Raw genomic sequence first — 22947 nt, 5'->3', positions numbered from 1 at the left:
ATGTTCAAAGTAATTTTCCCTTTATTCTAGCATCTCAAATCTTGGCAAACAGGACCACCATTCACAAAGTCATTCAAGACGGAAATTTCCAGGTGATCCATGATTTCTCCCTCTGTCCCTGTATCCAACAGGTCACCGTGTACTTTCCATCCTTTCTGCCTGTGGTCACGCTCAGGACTCTTCTTCATCCACGTAAGGACATCTTCCAGACTCCTCTCCCTGACTCCAGCCTGTCCCCACCCTGATTTATCTTTTAAACTGTCACAAATTAAGCTTCTGTAATACAAATATGAGCCTGCAGCTCTGCTTGTTGAAAAAAACTCACACTATTGTTTGTGCTCCATAGCCTATAGGCTAAAGTTTCAATGTCTAATGTGATATATGATCCCTTTTTATCATCTCACCTGACCCATCTCAACCACACTGTTTCCTACACTTGCTTTACATCTTAGGCGTGAGTGTTCTCCAAGTGCATCACACACTTTCTTGTCCTCATGTTTCTGCACACACTGTTCTCTCTACATAGAATGTCCTTCCTCATTTTCTATCTACAAACAGATTCCAGACCAAATATCACCACTGTGAGGATATATACATTTTTTGTTGGATTAAAAGCATTTTATGGCAATAACAATACTCATCTATATTGTAATTTTTTCTTTTTATTGTATCTATTTTAACTTGTGAAATACTGTAAACATATAAATAAGAGAATACGATGAATACTCTACACCCAGGACTCATCTTAATGTGATAATCTCTATAGTTGACTGTGAACAGATTGTGTTAATATTTTATGCCACCAGAGTGAAACTCATTATATGCTAGGCTTGTGAAATAACTTACTTAAGAACAAAATACATATTAATGTAAATAGCTGTAAGTGTATATGAATACTGAAACAACTCCTACTATCCCAGGTATATCTGACAGTATTTTTTCAGTATTCATGTTAATTTCCCCTATTTTTTAGATGAAGAAAGAAGATGCCCATTAGGGTTGTACATTTATTTTTTTGTCCGTGGAAATTTTCTATCCAATCATAACTATCAAACTGTCCATGTATGGTTGCTTCTTTGGGTGTTTGGAGATTTCTGGCATTCATTAATTCTGACCTAGGGCCACCTTCGGGGTTTTATGGAGTTTGGGTAAGTTCTAATCACTCCAAGGAGCGATCAGTGTCAACTTTGAGATAAATGCTCCTTGACCCCTGGCAATGGTGCCCCTCCTGTCTTAGGTGCCTGTCACTCTTGTGATCTTCATCCATCCCTCAGCCCACCTATAAAAACTAACCCTCGGGACACTTTATCTCCCACTTTAATTTATTCATTGACACGTATTGAATCCACATGCCCACCCAGGTACTGGGGATAAAATGGGAAAGGAAAGCCTCCTTGCCGTCCCAGAGCCCACATTCTAGACAAGGGAGGAAGATTAACAAACAAGCGGAATATAAAATACAGTGTCAGCAAGACTCTGCAATGGAAAATAAAGCCTATTGGGGAGCTCCAAGGAACCTGCCCAAAAGCTTCTGCTTATGGATTTGGGACCTGCCCTGGCAGAGGGAAACCCTTCCGAGACAAGTTAAAACCAGATAGAGGAGTTCATCCTGTCTTGAGGATGAAAAAAACAAACCATTTCCTATTCCATTATAAACATTTCCTATATTATAAACAACTTCTTTATCTCCTGCCCTTTAAATGGATCAAAAATCACATTTTTAAAGAGAAATGAAAGAAGTACTGTAAACGTTTTTAAGAAGAGAGAAAAAATGGAATATGTTTTCATTTCCTAAGTCAAATTGCCATCTTTTGTCATGTCCATCAATGTGCCTTTAGTGGGAACAGCCAGTGTCCCACCCTGGCAGGGACGTGAATACACTTGCACTCCTCATTTGTGTGGCTTTCCATCTGCTCCTTCCTCAATGTTTCCCCACAATCTTAGAAGACCCAGATTCCTTCCTTCTCCACAATCAGCTTTCCATCTTCCATCTTTCTATAGCACCACACACAGTCCACGACGATGGTATCTATCAAATCTGTCATATTTGTCCACATGTCTCTCTTCCTCTGTTAGATTCTAAACCTTTAAAAGCAGAGTCTGTGGCCTGTCACTGATGTATTTTCAGTGCTGGCACAATATTTGGCCTACTCTGGGAAATGCATAGATCCTTGCTGGTTGAATAAATACATAACTTAAATTTCATCATTGTATCCACAGAGGAAGTCCAGGTTAGATTTTTTTAAATATTGAATTCTTATTTCAAATGAGTAGATTCAAATGGGAGGGGGATAATCACCAGTAAAAAAATGTGCATACTTACCCCTTTCAACAAGTTCCTGCTGTTCATCTAAATTGCTGTGAAAATAAGAAATGTAAGTTTGCATACTCTTAAGAAACATAGAAATTAGTTGGCAATCAATTTATGTTTAATGAATGTCTTGAAGGAAGGAGGGAGTGGAGATGGGGAAGACAAAAAGGAAAAGGGCAGAGGATGGGAGGGGATGATGGGGGGGAGAAAAAGTGGGGAGGAAGAAACCAATCACGGGTTGGCAACCAAACTCGGATAACTGACCACATTATTTTATTTGGAACCTCTTGGTTTTCGTAAAATGTAGTTGTTCCTGGACAGAGGAATGCATATCCTTCCCTAGATACTTCTCTCCTTTGTCATTTCTAGATCTCTCTGACCACTTTTTACTAAAAGAAAAGACACATTCTTTTCATTGGTTATTATTAAAGGGAATCCATCCAGTTATTAGTGAACGTAGAAAATATTAATATTTAATATAAACCAATAAGACCATGTGAAAGTCTTTGATCAAAAGGTCAGTGATGTCCTGGACTTAGTCCTGTCATCTCTGAATTCACATTTTTCACTTAATTGGTTCCAAACTGGCCTCATAAATGGGTTTTCATCATTATTACTACTATTATTATTTTTTCATCTTAAAATCAACTCTTACCTGGATCTTTTCTTTTGCAGATCATAGATTTTATAGAGAACAACAAGCAGGGCTATTGATGTCACAATAATCAGAAATACCAGAAATATGATCACTGCATTAGAATTATCTAGAAATGAAAAAGAACACATAAAGAGAGCTTATTATGCCAAATATTTTGCTGGATTCTTTGAAAAGATCATCTTACAGTTTAACGTTTTCATTTCTTTTTAAGTTTTCAAAAAGTACAATTTTTAGAATGAGATCAAAGACAATACATTCCTGATTTTGTAAATCTTGCCTATATTGTTCAGAACCAATAAAACATTTCATATTTTAAGAGCAATAGAGCATAGAAGAGCAATTCTCTTCCTTCCTATCAAATAATGTCCTTTTATGAGATCGTATCATTTATATTTAGTTCTCTTTCTTTCAATCACTCCATTTTGAAGGGATCGAAGAGGTAATCTAGTTACAATTCTCAGAGAGAACCTCCTATAGTTTAACTTTATATGCAGAAGTAGGTAGTCTCTTAAGGGGATCAGAAAGGTCTCTGCCCCACAGAGATAAACCTGCTCATTGAGGTATACAATCAGTTATCCAAGGGACAAAATTATTTCATTCTACAGTTGGGATTAGTCTTACTCTGACCTGTATTTTCACTAAGGTTTAATGTGAAATCACACCCTTTCTTGGAGGAAGGGCAGAGAAAAGAGAGTGTATTGGAAATATGCTTTGCCTTGAATAAGTAGGTCATACTATTTGTCTGCAGTGAAAGTGCAGTAAAGTACCACAGAGGCATTAGGGAGCCAGACTTAGCTCCGCCACTTCCTAGTTGGGACCTTGGCCCAAATCCTTATTATCTTTGTGTCTCCATCCCTAATTCCTAAAATGAGGCTAAACAAATTTGATTCACTGTAAACGTTTAGCGCCATGCCTGGAGCATAGTCAGTACTAATTATTCACAATTCACACAAAGTATTTTGAGTCTTTAGTGTGTGTCAAACACTGATTTAGGTACTTAAGATGTCTCAGAGAACAAAACAGACAAAGACCCCTGTCCTCATGGGACTGATGTTCTGGGACGTAAGACAGACAGTTAAGAATATACACACTAAGTAAGTGAATGGTAAAGTAGGTTGGAAGATGATAAAGACTGGGAAGGTAAGGAGTTAGCTAAGGAGGTACTGGCGGATGCTGGTTCTAGGCACAGGTGTAGTTAGGTGAGAGCCTGGAGGCAGGAACATGCCCCGTGTCCAAGGAGCAGCAAGAATCCAGAATCCGGAGAGGCTGAAGTGGAGGGAGAGAGAGATGGGCAGCAGGAGATGCCATTTGAGAATATGGCCAGGAGTTGGCAGAGCGCAAGGGTCAGGTTGGAGGGCCTTGTAAATCATTTTAAGGTTACATTGTTTTGTTATTGTTGTTTTTTGTTTTGCTTTGTTTTGTTTTGCTTCACTGCTTATCTTGTAGGATCTTAGTTCCCCAACCAGGGTTCGAACCCAGGCCCACTGCAGTGATAGCGCAGAGTCTTCACCACTGGACCACCAGGGAATTCCCAGTTACACAGGTTTTGGAGTTAAATGTGTAGCACTTGCAGGATTTTGAGTAGAGGAGTAATTAACTCTAATGTGTGCATTATACAGATCCTTAGGACCCCTTATTGAAAATGCCATAACCCAGGCAAAATATGACAGTGGTTCAGATGAGGTTGATGGCTCTGGAGTTAGGTGAAGTAGTCATCCAGTGCTACAGTGAACGGAGATCAGGAAGGCTGTGGGCAGAACAGCCTTCTGAGGGGAACAGAAGCTCAGTTTTGGATTTGACAGTCTGAAAGAACAATTAGATGCCCAAGTGGAGGCACCAAGTAGGAAACTGGATATGCAGATCTGAGGCTCTCCTACCATAAATCTCACGAGAAAGGGGCTGGGACTGGACATTAATTTGAGAGTCTTCAACACAGATCTGTTACTTAAAGCTATGAGATTGACTAATTCACCAGGAAATTAAAATTGGATAGAAAGGAAAGAAACCCCAAGACTGAGTCCTGAGACACTCCAGTATTCAAAGGTTGGAGGAGAAAGATGGAACCTGCAAAGGGACTCACAAGTGAAATAGGAAGAAATGAGCTTTACTGTTGGGAGTTGCAGGGGGTAAAGAAATAGGGTGGCAGCCAAAGAGGAAATAGGGTCAAAAGAAATATTGTGGTCGTTGCTTTTTTTTTGTTGGTTTTTAACAACTGCATCTTGATGAGACCCATCCAGCACAGAGGGGAAATCACGATGCAGGAGAGAAAGAAGAAAACTGTTACATCAGGGGTTTTGGTTGACAGGATCAAGGGATTCAAGAGTAATTGCAAGAGAGTGGCTATGGATTATGGATTAATGGTTAATCCATAACGATGGATTATGAATTAACATTGTGCACAGAGGGAGTGGAGGACCCAAGGGGATGAGGGGCTGTCCATCAGGGTTCACTACCATGGCTATGGTTCACGGAGATAGGGAGAGACTCAGTGCTCTTACTATTTTCAATGAGGAAACAAATTCAACCCTCTTCAGTCATGTTTCTAAGGCAATACAGAAAGTGTATGTTTTAGGCAGGGGTAGGCTGAGAAGACTGGGTGTTTTGAAGGAAATATATGGTGAGCAGAATTCCAAGATACGCTGCCCAAGATTTCCAGGTCCTGGTTACTTCAGAAAATACTAATCTAGGTACTGCTGCAAAGCGATTGTGCAGAGAGAATTCAAGCGTCAAGTCAGTTGGGACTGGAAGATATGGAAATTGTTCTGGGTGAGTCCAAACTAATCATGAGTTCTTTAAAAGCAGAAGTCAGAGATCTGAAGCACCAGGATCCCACACACTGCTCTGGCCTGAAGATGGAGGAGGCCAGGTGGAAAGAACGTGAGGGGCCTCTGGGAGCTGAGTGCAAGCCCTGGCCTGCAGCCCCCAAGGAAATTGGGTCATCAGTCCCACAACAGCAAGAAACAGGACTCCGTCAACCTGGAATGACCTCAGAAGCACTTTTTCTGCATATTCTCCAGATAAAAACTCATTCTGGCCAACATCTAGATTTCAGCTTTGAGCGGAAGACCTGGTCACATGGAGCCGGAATTGTGACCTACGGAATTATGAGCTAATGAACAGGTGTGGTGTAAAGCCACTGAGCATGCAGTAATTTGTTGGACAGCAAGAGAAAACTAATACAAAGCATTACCTCCCTGTGATTTTTGCCTGGAGACAGTCCGTATAGTTCAGCGTGGCTGAAGCCACAGCCTCCTCCCCTCCCTTGCTTCCTTCCTTCCTGCCTGTGGCTGACACTGACTGACTCTTAAGCACACCTCTTTTCTCTTCCTTCCAGACCAGCTTTCCTTGCTGTTAAGTGTGTCCAGGTAACTGAGATAAGGGTAGAAGGCATATAAGCCTCTTCTGGGTCTGGTGTTTACCCACCCTCTGGAGAGACACTTCACCTCGTCTCTTCTCCAAACTGCTGGCTGGATGCTGGTTGTCCTCACAAATTCAGAAGCCACATGTGGGAGAGGTCAGCCCCTGTGTCAGCCTGGAGTTTTGAATGGTGTGTGGAGCAGAACCCCACCCTCTACATGCCCACAAACATCCCCAATTGGTGTGGAGTAAGAAATAAATGTCTGTTTTGTTATTTCACTGGGATTTGGGGGCTTAACTGTTATAGCATCCATCGTTGCCTTAACTGATTGGTACCCCTCTTCATTCCATACTGACTGAGCAAATGCTACGTGTCCTAAAACTGTGACGGTCTCTGGGGATATGACAGAAAATAGGCATAAAAAGGTACCAGTTCTGAGGGAATTTTCCTTACCTTTGGGGGAAAAGAAAGGCTAGACAGGTAAATAAAATATTTATATATTTTCCTTATATTTAAAGGAAAAAAATAGAGTGGTAAGAAAGTAAGGGGAACCTATTTTCTGTATGGTCCGTGGAAGACTTCCTGAGCATGAGACATTTCTCCTACAACCAGAAAGATGGAGTGACTCAGCCAGGCCAACGGCTGCCCAAACAGCGTGTCTCATGCTCCAGATGTCTCTAACTGGAGATTCATAAAAACAGGAACATAGAAAATTAATTTCAGATGGAGATTGTCAGATGTCAGAGCTGAGTCTGCATCCTGGCTCTGGCATTTCTTTGACTCTTAACATGGGGCAAAATGATTAAATTGTCCGAGTTTAAATTTTCTCATCTATAAAATGGGAATGATTTGATCTTCTTTAGAAAGGTGTTGTGAGGATGCCTATATACGTGTCATGTGTGTGTCTATATCTATATTTATGTCTATATGTATGTATATCTATAAAGTGGGAAAGAGAAGGCCAGCAGCACATACAAGACATTTTGCAAAAAACACACCAAATGGTGTTGAGTGAGCATTGCAATCCATGGCAATTAATTAGGGCTGTTGGTTCTATAGAAACATGACATAGCATCAGATGTGCCTCCATAAACGTATTAATAATAGAACAACAAAGGCTTCAGATACGTCCCGTGGCCTAAGACTTGCTCTTCTCTCTAGGAGCCCCTGTAACACTGACCGAGGTGAAGATCCATTATGGCAGACAGGATGGGAGACAGGGAGCCAGAGGTTGAGAGATTTCGACAAGTTTTGGAAGGTAGGAAGCAAAGGAGAGGAAGCCACAACCAGAGAAGCATGTGGTGACGAGGGACACACACCTTCCCAAGAACACCTGGGCCTCAAGCTCCCAGGCGCCATGGACAGTGGAAACCAATCAAAAGACCAAAATGGCACAATTGAGGGTCTATTTACAGAAAACCCAGGCATCTCTTGAAAGACACACCAGGGAGGAGGAGACACAAGCCTACTCTTTGGAAAAATTGAATGGAAGAGGTAAGAGTCTAGAGGTAAAACCAGGCTCCAAGTAGAGAAGGGAGGAGGCCCAGCACGGAAGTGAAGCAGGAGAAGCAAGTGTCTGCATGTGGAATGGTTGGACACTGGCCCTGTGCCCTCCCCTGAGAGAACTATCTCGCACCCTCCACTCTACCACAAGGACTAGTTGTGGACTCATTTCTGGAGATTATGAATGATGCCGGAGAAAATAAATCAGTAACAACACAGAGAATCTCCTCAGTCAATACGGCCCCTTAAGGACCACAGAACTTCTAATCACCTTCTCCCCTGTGTCACTGTAACTCTGGTCAGACTGCCCATGAGAACGGAACTCTCAAAGAAACCCTCAACACAAAAGGCAGATGCCAAAATAATACATCGACTAATGATTCCAAAATGTGACTAAGATGAGCTCCAAAAAGACTGCAAAAAGAAAGTGGAACAAAGAAAACTTCCCAGAGATACAAGTCTCCAGGTCACGAAAGCCAATAGCATCCAGGAAAATAAGTGAAAAAGACCCATGTCAGACCAAGAATAAAGAGGAAAGCCTAAACCTTCTAGAGAGAAAATAAAATGAGGGAACATACGAAAAGAATGAGAAGCAGGATGGCATTAGAAAGTAATACTGGATGTAGGGGAACAAAACTGAAATACTTTAAATTCTATAGTTTTAAACTTAAAATCTATGCCAGAGCAAAATATTGATTGTGTTAGAATAGAATACAGATATTTTCATGCCTGCAGAAATTAGAATATTTTCTTCTTACACTAGAAGATATAAACCAGTAAAAACAACAACAACAACAAAAAAAAAACCATGAGATTCAAATACAGCAATTTTAAAATGGGAAACTGATAAAGGAAAATTTTATGATGGTACCCTCAGAGAGTTCCACAAGAAAAGGACCCCAGGAATTCAATTGGGAATGTTGTCAAAATGCAGATGATGGAATGTGATACCAGAAAAACTCAGTAATACATTTCTAGCAGCTGTGCTTTTGCAATTCGAAACCCAAGCCCTCCCCTGGAGTAGATGTCAGTATTAAAATGTGAAGACATTATTTATCTCTTATGAAAATGCTGTTGTTAGCAAAGAGTTAATACTTTTTCTGCTTTATGGGCAAAAAGGAGCATAGGATAACCCTCTAGCTCCACTGAAGGAGAAATCTGATGAAGATGGAATAGTAGCTGTGTCACCAGGCAACATTGCTAATGTAAACGCAATCCCTGATTTCCAAACAGCATCTGGACAGGAGGGTTATGTATGAATGATGGTGTCCTGGTGGGAAGCCCTGGCCTTGATTTCCCTGAATGCACTAACCCCTGGCACATCTTGTTACTGGGCGCATCCCTGTTGGCACATCTGGTAGCTATAACTGTGGCACTATTATAAGAGATACATGGGGCTTCTAAGCCAGGGTCGCTCCCACACATATGGCCTCAGTCTTATAGCTCAGTTGCCTCTAGAGGGTCAAAGAGTTCATAGTCCCCGGACTGCAGTGGGCAATGCTAGCAGGATTTTCTTGGCCAGACCCCCTTGCTGGCTGTGTTTCCCACTCTGTGTTTCTCTGAGGGAAATGGTGCCAGGCCTGGCTTATTAAGATAGCAGTATGAAATGTCCAGTGGAGTCTACGACCCCAAGAATAAATGCTGCCACTATAAATTATTTACATAATCAGAAAAACTCAATGAAGCTGTTGTTATAGTAAGGGCTTATAAAAGAAAAGTATATGGAAATAAAGTCAAAGATACTTGGCTGAATTTGTTGGGTATTTCATATCAGGAGCTTTTATTTTATAAATCTGAGCAGAAAGAACTAAAATTTTGTATGGGACTTAGTAAAGCAGTTTGGAAAATAAGCTGTTTTTATATCTTCCCTCTTTGGAAAGACTTGGGAAAATGAAGCATTAATGATTGTGCACGTGCGGGTAGTTGACAAAGACGGAGAAGTGACAAGGTGACATCAGAAACAGCCTGTGTTTCGTAACACTGCACCGGGAGCTTTGAATTGAATTGAATTGAATTGAATTTAGAAAGCTAACAAGTAGAGAAAACTTAAAGCAGTATGCTAAGTCTTCTTCCTCCGCAGGCTCAGATCAATAAGCAACATTAAAACTCTAGAAAGAGCAGCAGACAATATCCCTTTTATATATGGAGGAAACTATAGAATTGAAGACAGAAATGGTGAAAAGTGGTCATTTTGGAGAGCAGAACAACCGGTGAGGGAAGGTGACACATGGCTTTCTTCATTTCAGTGATTTTTTTCTAGAGTGACCTTTATTTTGATTAAAATATTTTAAAATATTAGTGACAAAACATTAAAAAGCCATACTGTTATTAGGGAATGTGTATCCTAGCTCAGTTGGGTAAATCAGCACAGATATGTATGTAACGCCTGCTTCTGCTAAGCAAATGCTTGAGGGACAGAATAAAATAAGGTGACAATTTCTAACACATACACAAAACAAACATGCTTGTTACTAACATGAAGAAATGCCATAAGCATAATCATAATATTAGTCTGTGCAGGTAAATACTTTATGAATTATTTTATGAACTCTTTTAATAATTTAATATCTTAATTTGAATTTAAGATATTATATTTTAATATACACCTGTACATCTGTTTGCACACACAACTTAAAATATAATGTTTTTTGGAAAATATATAATATAAACATTTAATAATTAAACATGAGTAGGAATGTAAAATAATAAAGCTAAGTGCTACTATATATTTAATATAAATATAATAAATAGCTAAGAGATGACTTACAAGATGTTGATTGTGAAACAATTATTGGATGACCAGCATATTTCCCATTGTAATAAAAAACCTGAATTTCAGTAATAAAAGAGAAAATAGTTTTCTAGTGTAAATTTATGAATCACAATATAACACATACATATTTGTCATACATTGTTGTTTATTTTCATAAAAAATATACTGGTTAACTTTAATTTAAAGTTGAAACTTCAAGATTATGTCAATACTTTATTATCAAAATGTTTTAAAGAACATATTTACCAGTGAAAAAGATATAAAGAAATCTTAGCCCATTTAGCAATAATAATAATACTAATAGTTATAATCAGCAAGAATAAGTGAAAATGAAGGAATAAAATCCAACACATCAAAATGTTCATCACTTAAAGTTGATTCCCTATTAATAGGCTAACATCTTCACATTTCTCTCGAAAGGAAATTCTGCTGTATACTCTTTAGAAGAGTTATACATAAAACGTACAAAAAAGTTTTTAAGGCTAAGTGCAAACAATATAATGTAAGAATCACAGTATTTATATTCAAGTGATATTTAGTTCAGAAGGGTTAAAATGATCAAGATTGATGATACAGGGTAAACTCTACAGTGTAGACATAAGTAGTTCAAAATATTGAACACAATAAAGCAAAACAATTTAGATATACAAGGAAACAGCATGGAGCAGGAAAGCATTAAGAATCTTCAGCAAAAAAACAGCTGAAGCAAAAATAGATCTAAAGAGTATTAATAGAAGAGATTAATAATAAATCTGAAAAATATATATCTAAGCTTTTACCCCATGGAGGGTATATAATATCCTCAGTACTCACAGAGTATTCATAAATATTTATCACACACTGAGCTGTAAAAATTACTGTAGATTCCAAAGGGCAGAAATTGTAAAGGACAATTATCCTTTTAAACTAATAATTAATTGCAATAAAAAATTCAGGAACCAGAAATGTAGAAAAGTCTCTTTAAAAAAAAAGGTAAATTAAAAATTCTTCCAAATTACAATTATATACTCTTTAGAAATTATCAATAATAAGAACAATCTACTTTAAAAATCCACTCATTAAATCTTATGTCAGTCATTGAGAAATTAGTAATAAGTAATATAGACATGGGATAGAGTCAAAATTTTACCAAAGAACAATCCGTAGCTTTATTTATTTATTTATTTTTAGTTAATAAAAAGGAAAAGGAGAAAGAAATAAATGGTCAAAAATCACTTTCAATGCCCAAACTACCAGAATATCAAAATAAACCTACAAAAGAAAGTAATACATTAACGATTATAAAAACAACTGTATTAATTTATTAACCAGAGATTACAATGATGAATAAATTTAAAATGATTGCTCCCTCATGAAGGTATAAATGTAGCAGTGGATTCTGAAATAAACATAAAAACAAGTTATGGGAACTTCAGTGAAGAAAACAAGAGGCAGCCGTTTGAAGAGTGAGGAAGAGAAAGGATAACTGAATAATTGTCTCCTAATTTGAATTTTGAGATTGCATTTTAATACGACATTTACCTATATTTTTCCAGAATAGCTTATCATCATTGACAAATGGGAGAAGAAAATTCTAGCAAGAGAGGAATGTTCAGTAAAGTGCCTAAAAGAGAGTAAAACCTGAGCGTTTGGAGAAAAGAGAAGGAAGCCAGTGTGCCTGGAGCTTCCTGGGTACTGAGGGAGGTGAAGTGAAATGTACGATAATAGGTAATAACAAAGTATTTCTTTTATTCCGACTCTTCTTTGGGAAAATATAAGTGGCACACCCACTCAAAAAGGATAACTACTTGAAAAGAACAGTAATATCGAAAGATAACGTAAATGATTCTCAAAGAATCCCTCTGTGTTAAAGGGACTAAAACACATTTTTCGGTGAACAAATAATTCCTGTATTATTTAAAGTTATAAAACACAGAACAGGAAAATGTCTCCAACCTGTTTTATCAGGTTAGCATAACCTTCATACAAAAATGTGAAAAGAATGATGCGTGTCCCCACCTATGCCAGCGTCGCCTTTACCCACTTATTAAATGACCTCATTTATGAATGCCTATTCATAAAAGCTTAATCAAATATTAAGCTGTTGAGCTCAATAATACTTTAAAGGAATAATACACAATGACAGAGCAGGGTTTTTATCTTGGAATGTGACACTGGTTCAACATTAGAAAACCTATCACTATAATTCAGCATATACACCAATCACACCATAGCATCACAACCATGGCAGACCCAACATAGTACCATAAAACACATTTGATAAAGCCAAACCTACGTTTCTGGTTAAAAACAAAACAAGAAAGCTTATATATACCTAAACACTTCTTTAAGTGATAAGAATGTGAAGCAGATTGTCAACATGACATTAAGCAGTCAACTGTGCAAATTCCCATTAAACCAAAAATAAAAGTGAGAGATTTGACTGAATAAAAATAAAAGGGGAAATTGTGTATGAGTTAAAGTGCTATAAAGAAAATTAAAAGGCAAACTATACACTGAAAACAAATTTGCAAGTCATAGGACGAAGAGTTTAATACTATTAATAGCCAAGAAGCATTCCCAAAGAAAACTAGACAAAGGAGCAGGAAGGATGTTACTACAAGACAAATAACAAAATGATATTTCTCCTCAACAGTTAAGTAAAGAAAATCCATAAAAACAAAAAGAGATGCCAGTACAGTATTCCACCCACTAAATATCAAAGGAAAAGGGGATACGCAGTGTTGGTGAGATTCTCCAGAGCAGTTATTTCACACACTGCCATGGGAACGGCAATTTGGTAACTTCCACAGGGAAAAGAAAAAGTATCATAAAAAATCTCAAAATACATGTCAATTCCTTTTGACCCAATACATTCATTTCCGGGAATTTATTCAGACAGAAATGATAAAAGACATATTCAAAGATGTTGTTATTTCCCAGTAAGAGTGTTTGCTGACTGTTGTCAAAACAGGCATAGTTAGTAGAAGGTGATAAAGCCGTAAGATAGAATCTTACACAAACATGAAAAACTAGTAGCAGAATATTTAACATGGAAAAACGTTCGCGATACAGTGACTTATGAAACATGCGGTTTATCAAACGGTGTGCTCATATTAAGGAATTTGTGAGATCATGGAAAATCTACATCTGTCTCTCCCTCTAGTTCCTGGCACAGAGCTCCCAAAACCCTTGTGTCTCCTAACTGATAAGAGCGCTAGGAACATTTTTGTCTTTGGCCTTTGACCCTGATTCCTGACACAGAGCTGCAGAAAACCTTGTAACTTCCAGGGCGACAGTCTTTTACTCTATTGAGCTGATTCTGGGTGGGTTCCTGGATGGCTCCCACACGAGGGCTGGTCACTGGAAAGACCAAGCCATGATTAGTCTCGGAAGTTTCAGCCCCTCCCCTCCCCCAGTCTCTTGAGAAGGAGAAGGGCTGAAAATGGAGTTAATGATTTATCATGCCTATGTGATGAAGCCTCCATAAAATCCCAGAAGTACTGGGGTCAGAGAACTTCCAGGCTGGGGAACACACTCACACCTAGAGGGTGATACACTCCCAACTCCACGGGGACAGAGGCTCCTGCACTTGGGACCCTCCCAGACCCCACCCTACGTATCTCTTCATCTGGCTGTTCACCTGTATCCTTTCTCAAAACCTTTAATAAACTGGTAAATGATGTAAGTGTTTGCCTGAGTCCTGTGAGCTGCTTTAGTGAATTAATCAAACCAAAGCACGTGGGTCACGGGAACCCCTGATTTGCAGACAAATCGAGCTACAAAGTGGTGGGGACTTCCTACTTGTCATTGTCTTCTGACATAGGGTGGGACCAATCTCGTGGGACTGAGCCCCTCACCTGTGGAATCTGATGCTACCTCTGGGTACATGGTGTCGAAATTGAATGGATACCCAGCTGGTGTCACAGATACTTGCTTGATGTGGGGAAAAACATTCACACATTTGGTGACCAGAAGTGTCAGAAGTGAAGTGTTTCAGGTGTCCAGTTTTCTTTGGAAATGCTTCCCTGTGTTTCTTATAGTGAAGAACACACAGGAGATAGAATGAACTGAGGTTTTTCCCTACAGCAGGAGGAAAAGACTGAGTTTTCCCATTTTAGAAGTATACACACAGAATATGATCAGTAGACAGCGAGTTATGGGTGAGCTTTTTAACTCTCTGTGTACACTGCTATTTCCTTACATTTATTTCTGCTATTTTTTAATCTCAATGTACCTGAAAAAATGTTTGTAATTTAAAAGGTCACATTAGTGGGCTTCCCTGGTGGCGCAGTGAGAAAGAGTCCACCTTCCAGGGACACGGGTTTGAGCCCTGGTCCGGGAAGATCCCACATGCCACGGAGCAGCTAGGCCCATGCGCCACAACAACTGAGCCCGTGTGCCACAACTACTGAAGCCCACGTGCCCAGAACCAGTGCTCCACAACAAGAGAAGCCACCGCAATGAGAAGCCCGTGCACCACAGCGAAGAGTAGCCGCTGCTTGCCGCAACTAGAGAAAGCCCGTGCACAGCAACGAAGACCCAATGCATCCAAAAATAAAATAAATAAAAAATCAAAATAAAGTATTAAAAATTTTTTAAAAGTCACAGTAGTAAAGATAAATAGCCTAGATGAATAAAAGTTGTGGCAAAGGAATAATCTACTGTGCATGAAATGTTGTGCTTCTTGACACGGGAGCAATAATTTAGCTATAAGTAAATCACGTTAAAGGTCAGAAATAATCCAACAAAATATGTGTTGTAAACAACTGTATTATGTACTAGAGATGAAAAGTTTGGAACTTTTACACTTTTAAAGTGTGATTCCGTTAGACCTCAGAGCTTCGTGAGCACTGGTGTTAGTATTATTTAAATACTGCAGAATAATCACTATAATGTATATCAGTAATGTATGATTATGGAAATTGTAATCTTACCTGAAACGTATATTCTGTTGAATATTGAAGACCTTCTACCAAGAATGTGCACTTTTGTTGTTGTGATTCTTTTACAGTTGAGTGATTTCCAATACTGACTATCAAATGGTACGTCCCTGTCTTGGGGCCATTAAAGTCGTCAGGAGGTTTACAGTTCACATTCATACTATTATCTGTCTTCCTTGAAACACGTAAGTCCTTGACCTTGCTTGGATCTATCAAAATGAAGAAATATTTTATTTTTAATCATTTGGTAAACGCGTATTTAAATTACTGGACAATATATGTGTACAGTATAAACTGTTTTAAGTGCTTATTTGGGTGTTACAGATGGGGAAGTTAGGATAGAACATACATAAAAAGCTATAACAAAACATCTGAAAATAAATTACACATTCATTTGATGAATATTAGCATGTAAGTTGTACTTGAAACTATGAGATTTTTTGCAATTCCCCCAAAGAGAGTGTGTAGAAATAGAAAATAGAGAAGAAAGGAGTGGAGGGGAAGGGAGGGGAAACCCCGAAGGCCTACGAACAGTCCAGGTCCTCCTTTTGGAAATGCTTACATGACCCTGGTGATACCTGGCTGGATTCTTCAGCAGCAATGAATCATCTTTGTTTCTGTGATAGCACAGACTTTCAGGAAAATAACAAAAGCATAACGCTTGAGGACCTGGACTTTTGAAACCAAAACTTAAATGACATTAAGAGCATTTTACATCCGGCCCTGAAGAGGACAATTTTTCTGTGTGAGCCTGGTGCCAGGTAGGGTTTCTGGAGCCATAGCTGTTGCCTTACACAGGGGTATTTCTTCTGCCCTGACCTCATGGAGTTCACATTCACCCCAGAGACAGATCTAGCTTTGGACCTGGAATCTATGGAGCCATCCCACGGGGGGGCAAGAGCCAAATGAATGTAAAATGTGACATAAAATAAAATAGTATGTAGTTCATTGTAATGGAGAAGAAAATGCTGACAAAATATTGTTTCATGAGGTCATGCAAGCAGTGGATGCTTGTGAGTGAGGCGTTCTTGGGTGTCTGATGGCAGTCGATATTTCTAGAGAATAAAGAAAACAATGGATAACGCATTTTTATCTAAGTTGGTTAGATACTTAATTGCCTGAAATCTTATAAATTGTACCTGTTCATATGCCCTCAGGCTTCATTCTTACAATTCTATGATTATACCTGAAGGATACAGAGAAAACCCAGGATGAGAGTTTATAAATTGTTGTGTTTTAAATTATTATAAACCCTAGATGTTAACAAATGTGCCAGGTCAGTGTGTTTCTCGAATGAAGCATTAAGGTGGACATGTTGTTTTAACGGTTTAGACTTTGCTGTTCATAGAAAAAAGCGTTAAAGCTTATAACTTACATGTTGCTTTTGTTTCAGCTACACATTTCACATCAGTTCCATTACGTTTCACTCTTCCATTGACAGAGGCATGTAATGTTATCTCATACCTTGTAAAAGGTTTCAAATATTCCAAATTAATTGTATTTGTGGTTTTATTCAGAGTGTGGCATCTCTCTTCTCAGGGGAAAAAATGGAAACTTTTAGTAAGTCATCAAAATTTAAGATTAGCACATATTTAATTTAGTGTCTACAGTAAATCATTCCAAGCCGACTCCAAACTGAGTGATTGAGAAATGAAAAATCCTTGGTGCTCAGAAATACATACAATTATCAGCAAATGCATTGAACAACTGTGATTACTATAAACTCAAATATTCAAAAATGATGGTTTCATATAATTAATTTGGTACATAACATATTTAATAAGTTCAAGCATATTGTTTACCTATGATCTCTTTTCTTTCTGAGAAAACACAGCTCATGGTGGATATTATGAAAGTCTTTTTTCCAATACTTTGGCAACCCCTTTTCTGATACTTAACCTCCAAACTTTGAACTTTGGTATGAGCCACTGTTATAGACTTCAGATACAAAATCCATTTGATCACCAGTAACTAAGTATCCTCTGCCCTATTCATCTGAGCACTACAGTAATTCATGGGAGCTGAAACAGTGAAGGACAGCTTCACACTGGCAGTAGAACCTGAGCTGATCATTGAAAGATGAGTGAGGCTGGGTAGGTGTAAGGGAGGAAATAAAATTTTACAAAGGAAAGAAGGAGCATTTTTAGTTTAGGCACGAGCCCGACTAGGATAGCAGACTCTGGCTGGGTGGGAACGTGGGAGGTGGGACCTTGCTTACACAGATGAGTTAGCACTTGTTAAGTTGAAAAATCACTAACCACTAACTATTTTTGAGTAGCCAAATGCCACCAAGAAAGACAGGTTAAAAGAAGGTTAGAGGGGAAGCATGTTACAGTGATAATAATAATAATACCAGTAGTTATAAAAACAATGAACAGACGATGCTGTGTTCCAAGCATGTCTTGAAGTGGTCTATGTGAATTAATTCACCATCACCACAACCCTATAGGTTGGCACTGTTGATGTCATCTGATTTTACAGATGAGAAAACTAAGCCACAGAGATATTAGCAATCTGTCCATGATCTCACAGGAAAGGAACAACAGAGTCAGGATGAAACCCGGACACTGAGATCCCAGAGGCCATGCTTTACCCTTCACTGCCGTGCATATTGTCTGGGGTAGAAGAGGGGGACAAGGGTCTGCAATGGGGCCAAGCTTTTTCCTCCTCTTGGACACTTTAATTCTCTGGTCTAGGTGGACATGCCAATGGACTTGCAGAAACAGTGTAAGGGAAGATTTAGCATGTGCTAATTTCTTGTCTCAGTTACTTATCCATGACATGGAGATTACAGTAATATCTCTACCTCACCATGGGATGCTAAACAGTAAGTGAGATAAAGTGTCTGTTCTAGCCTGGTTAAATGTCTATTTTCTCAGAAATCCCTAAATCTGAGTTAGTTGATTTAATACCCGCCAGCTCAGCTACCCTGTCCCCAGTGAGAATTGTCTTTGAGGACAGGAAAGGTGTGAGTTCTAGAGAGGGGCAGGTGGCACCCCCTTATATGCTGTCTGGCTGTCGGGACAAGTATCAGCTTCTAACTCAGCTACAATCCAAATGTCAGGATGTCGTTCTCAAGGTCCATCTGGCTTCCATTCAGTGACCTAATTTTGTATGATTGTAGATGTAATCTCACAACCATTCTGCATCAAAATGAGTTCATTTATGTTGTTCTGTGATGCTTTCATCTTAGCCAGCTTGATAAAATCAAATTGTTGATTTAATTTTGAACAACACATTTTTTTCCAAAAGACATTGCTGTTTGGGGAATCAAAGTGTTCAGTGCTTAGAAAGATGGTTTGGAATGTTCATTTCCAGTTGCCAAGGGTTTCAAGCTTTGGTTGAAAGGTCAACATATTTTACACGAGCCTCTCTGCCTCCATGTGGGATACCTTTCCTCAGGACCCTGAGGTCAGAAGCACTAGTCGAATGGCACAGGTAAAGACTTTATTAGACTTAGTGATGAAATTTAGTTTTCCTTAGGGCGACAGGGATACATCTAGTTTCAAGTCATGCCTGTTGCACTGGAAATGGCTAGATAGATACTGGCTTCGTCACTTGTCACCTCTTTGCTTTTTAGCAAATACCTCAGGAAATCCATTAACAACTTCCCAGTTTAAACTGCTCTAAAGTATCTTCTTGAACACCATGCAAAGTAGTATAAACTCATTGATCCCCAAAGGGTTTTGCACTGCTACCTCCCAAAATAAGAGGTAATTTTTCTCTTATGTTGTTTAAGCAAAAAGGCAATAAACAAAATCATTTCCAATAACAGCGCTGCGATGTGGAAGGGTGCACACTGGTTTCAATAACTTTTGAGAAATAGTCCTTTGAATGCAACAATGACTCAGGGTCTCTTCCCTATTACCGAGGAAACTTCATTGTCACTTGGCACTTTAAGTTAATACATAATACTACAGATGCACAAGGTGTCTGATGCTCAAACATGAACTTACAGTAGTGAAAAAAGCACAGTCCAAGCTGTTGAATTTGAGCATTGATTTTAAGTTCTGTGATCCTCAGGGAATCGTATGAACTCTGAACATATCCATGTATCTCTCCTCTCAGAGTCATTGTTGAAACATTTAACAAAATCTTAAAAAGCTATAAAAACACCCCACAAGCAGATAAAACTAAATAAATGTCAGTTACATTTTTCTACCTCTTTTAGTCTACAGCTTTCAGAGTCGCTGCGATGATTAAATGAGGAAATAACAAAAGGAATTTAATACCTAATTAAAAGTAATATAAATTGCCATAGGAGTTCACTGACTTTCTTCCCGTGGATTTTTAATAGTGGTTTTATTTGAAATAATGAGAGTAGTTAAAAGAATTGTTCTAACAATGCTATACTCCAATCATCTCTCTTTGACTTAGATAATACAGAAGAGGATCTCATGTCCCATGCTCCTGATGAACCAGAAGACAAGACAGAGCACGCTCCTCTTCCCAGCAGTGGAGTATGATAGCAACAAGAGACAGAGAACTGGGGATGAGCTGTTTCCAAAGGGCCCTTTGAGCAGAGTCAGTGCATGAGCCACAGTGGAGACTGGGTTCAGTTAGTTACCAACCAACTTTTGGAGAGGACACACAGAGCCAGATGTTGCCTACCTGCCCCTTCCCTCCCCACCCATTCTGTTCAAGTGTTATATTTGGAGAGTCATAAATTTGGGTAGCACTGAATAAGAAGGAGCTGTACTCATTGCAAAAATCAAACAAAAACTCATCTGACCACAATAACTAACACATTACGTCCTTCTAAGCCTAATTATTCAAATACAGGTTTTTTAAATAGTATAGAATACAAAGAAGCAATAAATATTTCTCCATAAATTTCCACCATATATTCTGGCATACAAAATACTCCATAGTAGAGAGAGAATATAGAAAGTAAGGAATACAGAAAGAGAGAGTGAGAAGAAATTTCAGAAAAAAGAGAAAACAAAACAATGTGCTCACACAGAAACCAAGCAAAGAAAGTTTGTAGGAGAGGTGTCCAGCGAGGCAGACTGTACTCCTGTAATATGTCAGATTACAGATTGTCTTCCTGTAATTTCCATTTTTCATCTTCCTGTAAGTTCCATTTATCCTTTCTCATAGACATAACTTTTCGAATTACCATAACCTCAAATACATTGCCTGTATTTCTTCTCCATAGAATTTGAGTCCTCTTATGCTAATTTGAAAACTACATGTGTATTGAACTTTGCTGTAGTAGTTTGATTATTAAGATTCAAACAACAAGCAAAAACAATACGCTATCAAAATATAAAATAACACACTGGAGATAAGTGGCTTTCTACTTTTCAAAATTTGAAAATTTATGTCTGGTTCCTACGCACCAAACAAAGAGATGGAATTCTGTGAGATGTCCAACTCAATACTACTTTAAGCTGCAGGTAAAGGATTGACAAGTGGGCTATTCCATGTGCTGAATCTGTTCTGAGGTGGTCCACAGTCCCCACTGTTTTCTACAAGTATTTTAGATACTTCACATTGTCCAGGAGATGTCTGGTCTCTTAAATAGTGTCTCATTTGGAGGGACTAGGCCAATGGTTGAACTAGTCATAGCACATTTTTTGGGCTGTCTTTATTTCTGCACAAGTTCTGCAGAAGTTAGTTAATGCTAACTAGAACTATGTTCCAAGATTCCACCTGCCATCAAACTCTGTAGCTAAGTGGGCATATGTTCATCTTTGTTCACCCAATTTTTTGTGTGTATCAGCTGGGGCACATTTTGGAAGTTGTTGTTTGTAGTCCAGAATGATGAGTTTTTGGAAGACAGATATGAGTATTATCTTCCAGAGATTTTCTTTCTCTAAGCTTTGGAGTGTAACAATTAGAACTAAGAAGATCAAGAACGAGAAATGAGTATTGGGGGATACTCTGAGATTTAGTCATTTCAGAGGCTAGGGAGCCTGTAGTGAGTGGAAGTAGTTCTAAAACCAAGGCGTACAGGATGCTCATCACGGTTGTAATGTAGAGAGCTCCGTGGCTCACTAGCTCCATCCATATGTGGAGTGCGCTTTCCAATTTTTGATTTATCTTTCCTGATATGGAATTAAATTCTATAAAAGTTACCTGAATGATTCCGATAACGAAGAGTGAACGTATGAAAAAAATTTTCCGGTGGTTCCCAGGTAACCCATCCTTTATGTGCACTGAAGTTAGAACAATTCATATTCTGAGGGATTCCTGGAACTGTTGAAAGAATAAGAATATAAAATGTAAGAAACAAGACATGGAGAAAACGTTCTTCATATTATCAGCATGCATTATTAATAGCCATATTTTGATTAATTATGAATTGATGATGAAAGTAAAAGAAAGATATCTGGTCTTGTTAAATTTGATATGGTCATGTAACAGAGTGTCACTCCAGGGTGACATTGTGGAGCCTAAATGTTCCACTGACTTGACGAGATCTGAAAACCCCTCTTCCTCTCATTTATATTATTGTCCAGCTATCTTGGGATGTCTAGATTTCCCTATGCTGGAAATCTGTCACTGGTAGGGCTGATAAAATTAACAGTCAGTACTGGAGTAACACTTGTCATCACTTCCAGTAACTAGTCATCAGAACTTGAGGTGAAGAATGTAATAAATGCTTAAATCAAAACTACAAGGTATAATTTATATGAAAACCTGCCCGTTTGGGGTATAGTTGGATGGGTTTTGACAAATATATGCATCGATATAACCACCATCGCAATCAGATATAAAACATTTCTATCCAACCTTGGAAGTTCTTCCGTGCCCCCTCCCAGTCCACCCAGTTCCCTTGCCCACCCCCAAACACCCTCTGTACTGCCTTCTATTACTATAGATTAAATTAATCTTTTCTTTCATTTCATATAGATAAAATCAAACGGTGGGTACATTTTTACGTCCAGCATATTGCACTTAACAGAATGTTCTGGAGATTCATTCATATTCATTCATTCACACTGTATGTGTCAGTAGTTAGTCCTTTTTATTTGTGAGTAGTCTTCCATTCTAAGGATAGAGCACATTTCATCTATTCATTCAACTGTTGATGGACATCTGGGTTGTTTCCAGGCTTTTGGCTACTATGAGTGAATCTACTATGGATATTTGTGCAGAAGCCTTTCTGTGGAAAGGACATGTCCTTTCTTCTTTGGTAAATACCTGGAGTGAAAGTGCTGAGTTATTACTTTGCCTTCTCACCAATAGTATTGTCAGTCTTTTTCATTTTAGTTGGTGTGTGATGGCATCAACATCTGTTTGTTGTTTTAAGTTGCATTTCCCAGTTGACTAATGATATTGGGAAAATTTTTATGTGCTTATTGACCATTTGTGTATCTTTTCCTGTGAAGCATATGATCAAAATTCTTGTCCATTTTTAATTGGGTTACTTGATGTCTTATTTTGTATTTGGAAGAATTCTCTATATATTCTCCC

At 38.5% G+C, this 22947-nt stretch overlaps 1 protein-coding gene and 1 non-coding gene across 4 annotated transcripts in view; both read right to left on the bottom strand.

Moving 5' to 3' along the window:
* Window positions 1-22947, bottom strand: part of PTPRC (protein tyrosine phosphatase receptor type C) — a 123376-nt gene that overhangs the window by 23825 nt on the left and 76604 nt on the right. For all 3 annotated transcript variants that reach the window (XM_012539090.3, XM_012539088.3, XM_012539089.3), the window contains 6 exons: window positions 21607-21726; window positions 16901-17059; window positions 15520-15734; window positions 10598-10658; window positions 2967-3075; window positions 2324-2358 (listed from right to left, as the gene is read on the bottom strand). In XM_012539090.3, coding sequence (XP_012394544.1) covers window positions 2324-2358; window positions 2967-3075; window positions 10598-10658; window positions 15520-15734; window positions 16901-17059; window positions 21607-21726 — 699 coding nt within the window. The remainder of the gene's footprint in view (window positions 1-2323; window positions 2359-2966; window positions 3076-10597; window positions 10659-15519; window positions 15735-16900; window positions 17060-21606; window positions 21727-22947) is intronic.
* TRNAD-AUC (transfer RNA aspartic acid (anticodon AUC)) lies at window positions 4424-4496 on the bottom strand. The gene has a single exon. It is a non-coding gene; the product is annotated as a tRNA-Asp (tRNA).

Source organism: Orcinus orca, chromosome 1 (assembly GCF_937001465.1).
Source record: "Orcinus orca chromosome 1, mOrcOrc1.1, whole genome shotgun sequence".
Taxonomy (NCBI): domain Eukaryota; kingdom Metazoa; phylum Chordata; class Mammalia; order Artiodactyla; family Delphinidae; genus Orcinus; species Orcinus orca.
The sequence above is the reverse complement of the archived record's forward strand: the minus strand, read 5'-3'. Positions and strand labels throughout refer to the sequence as shown.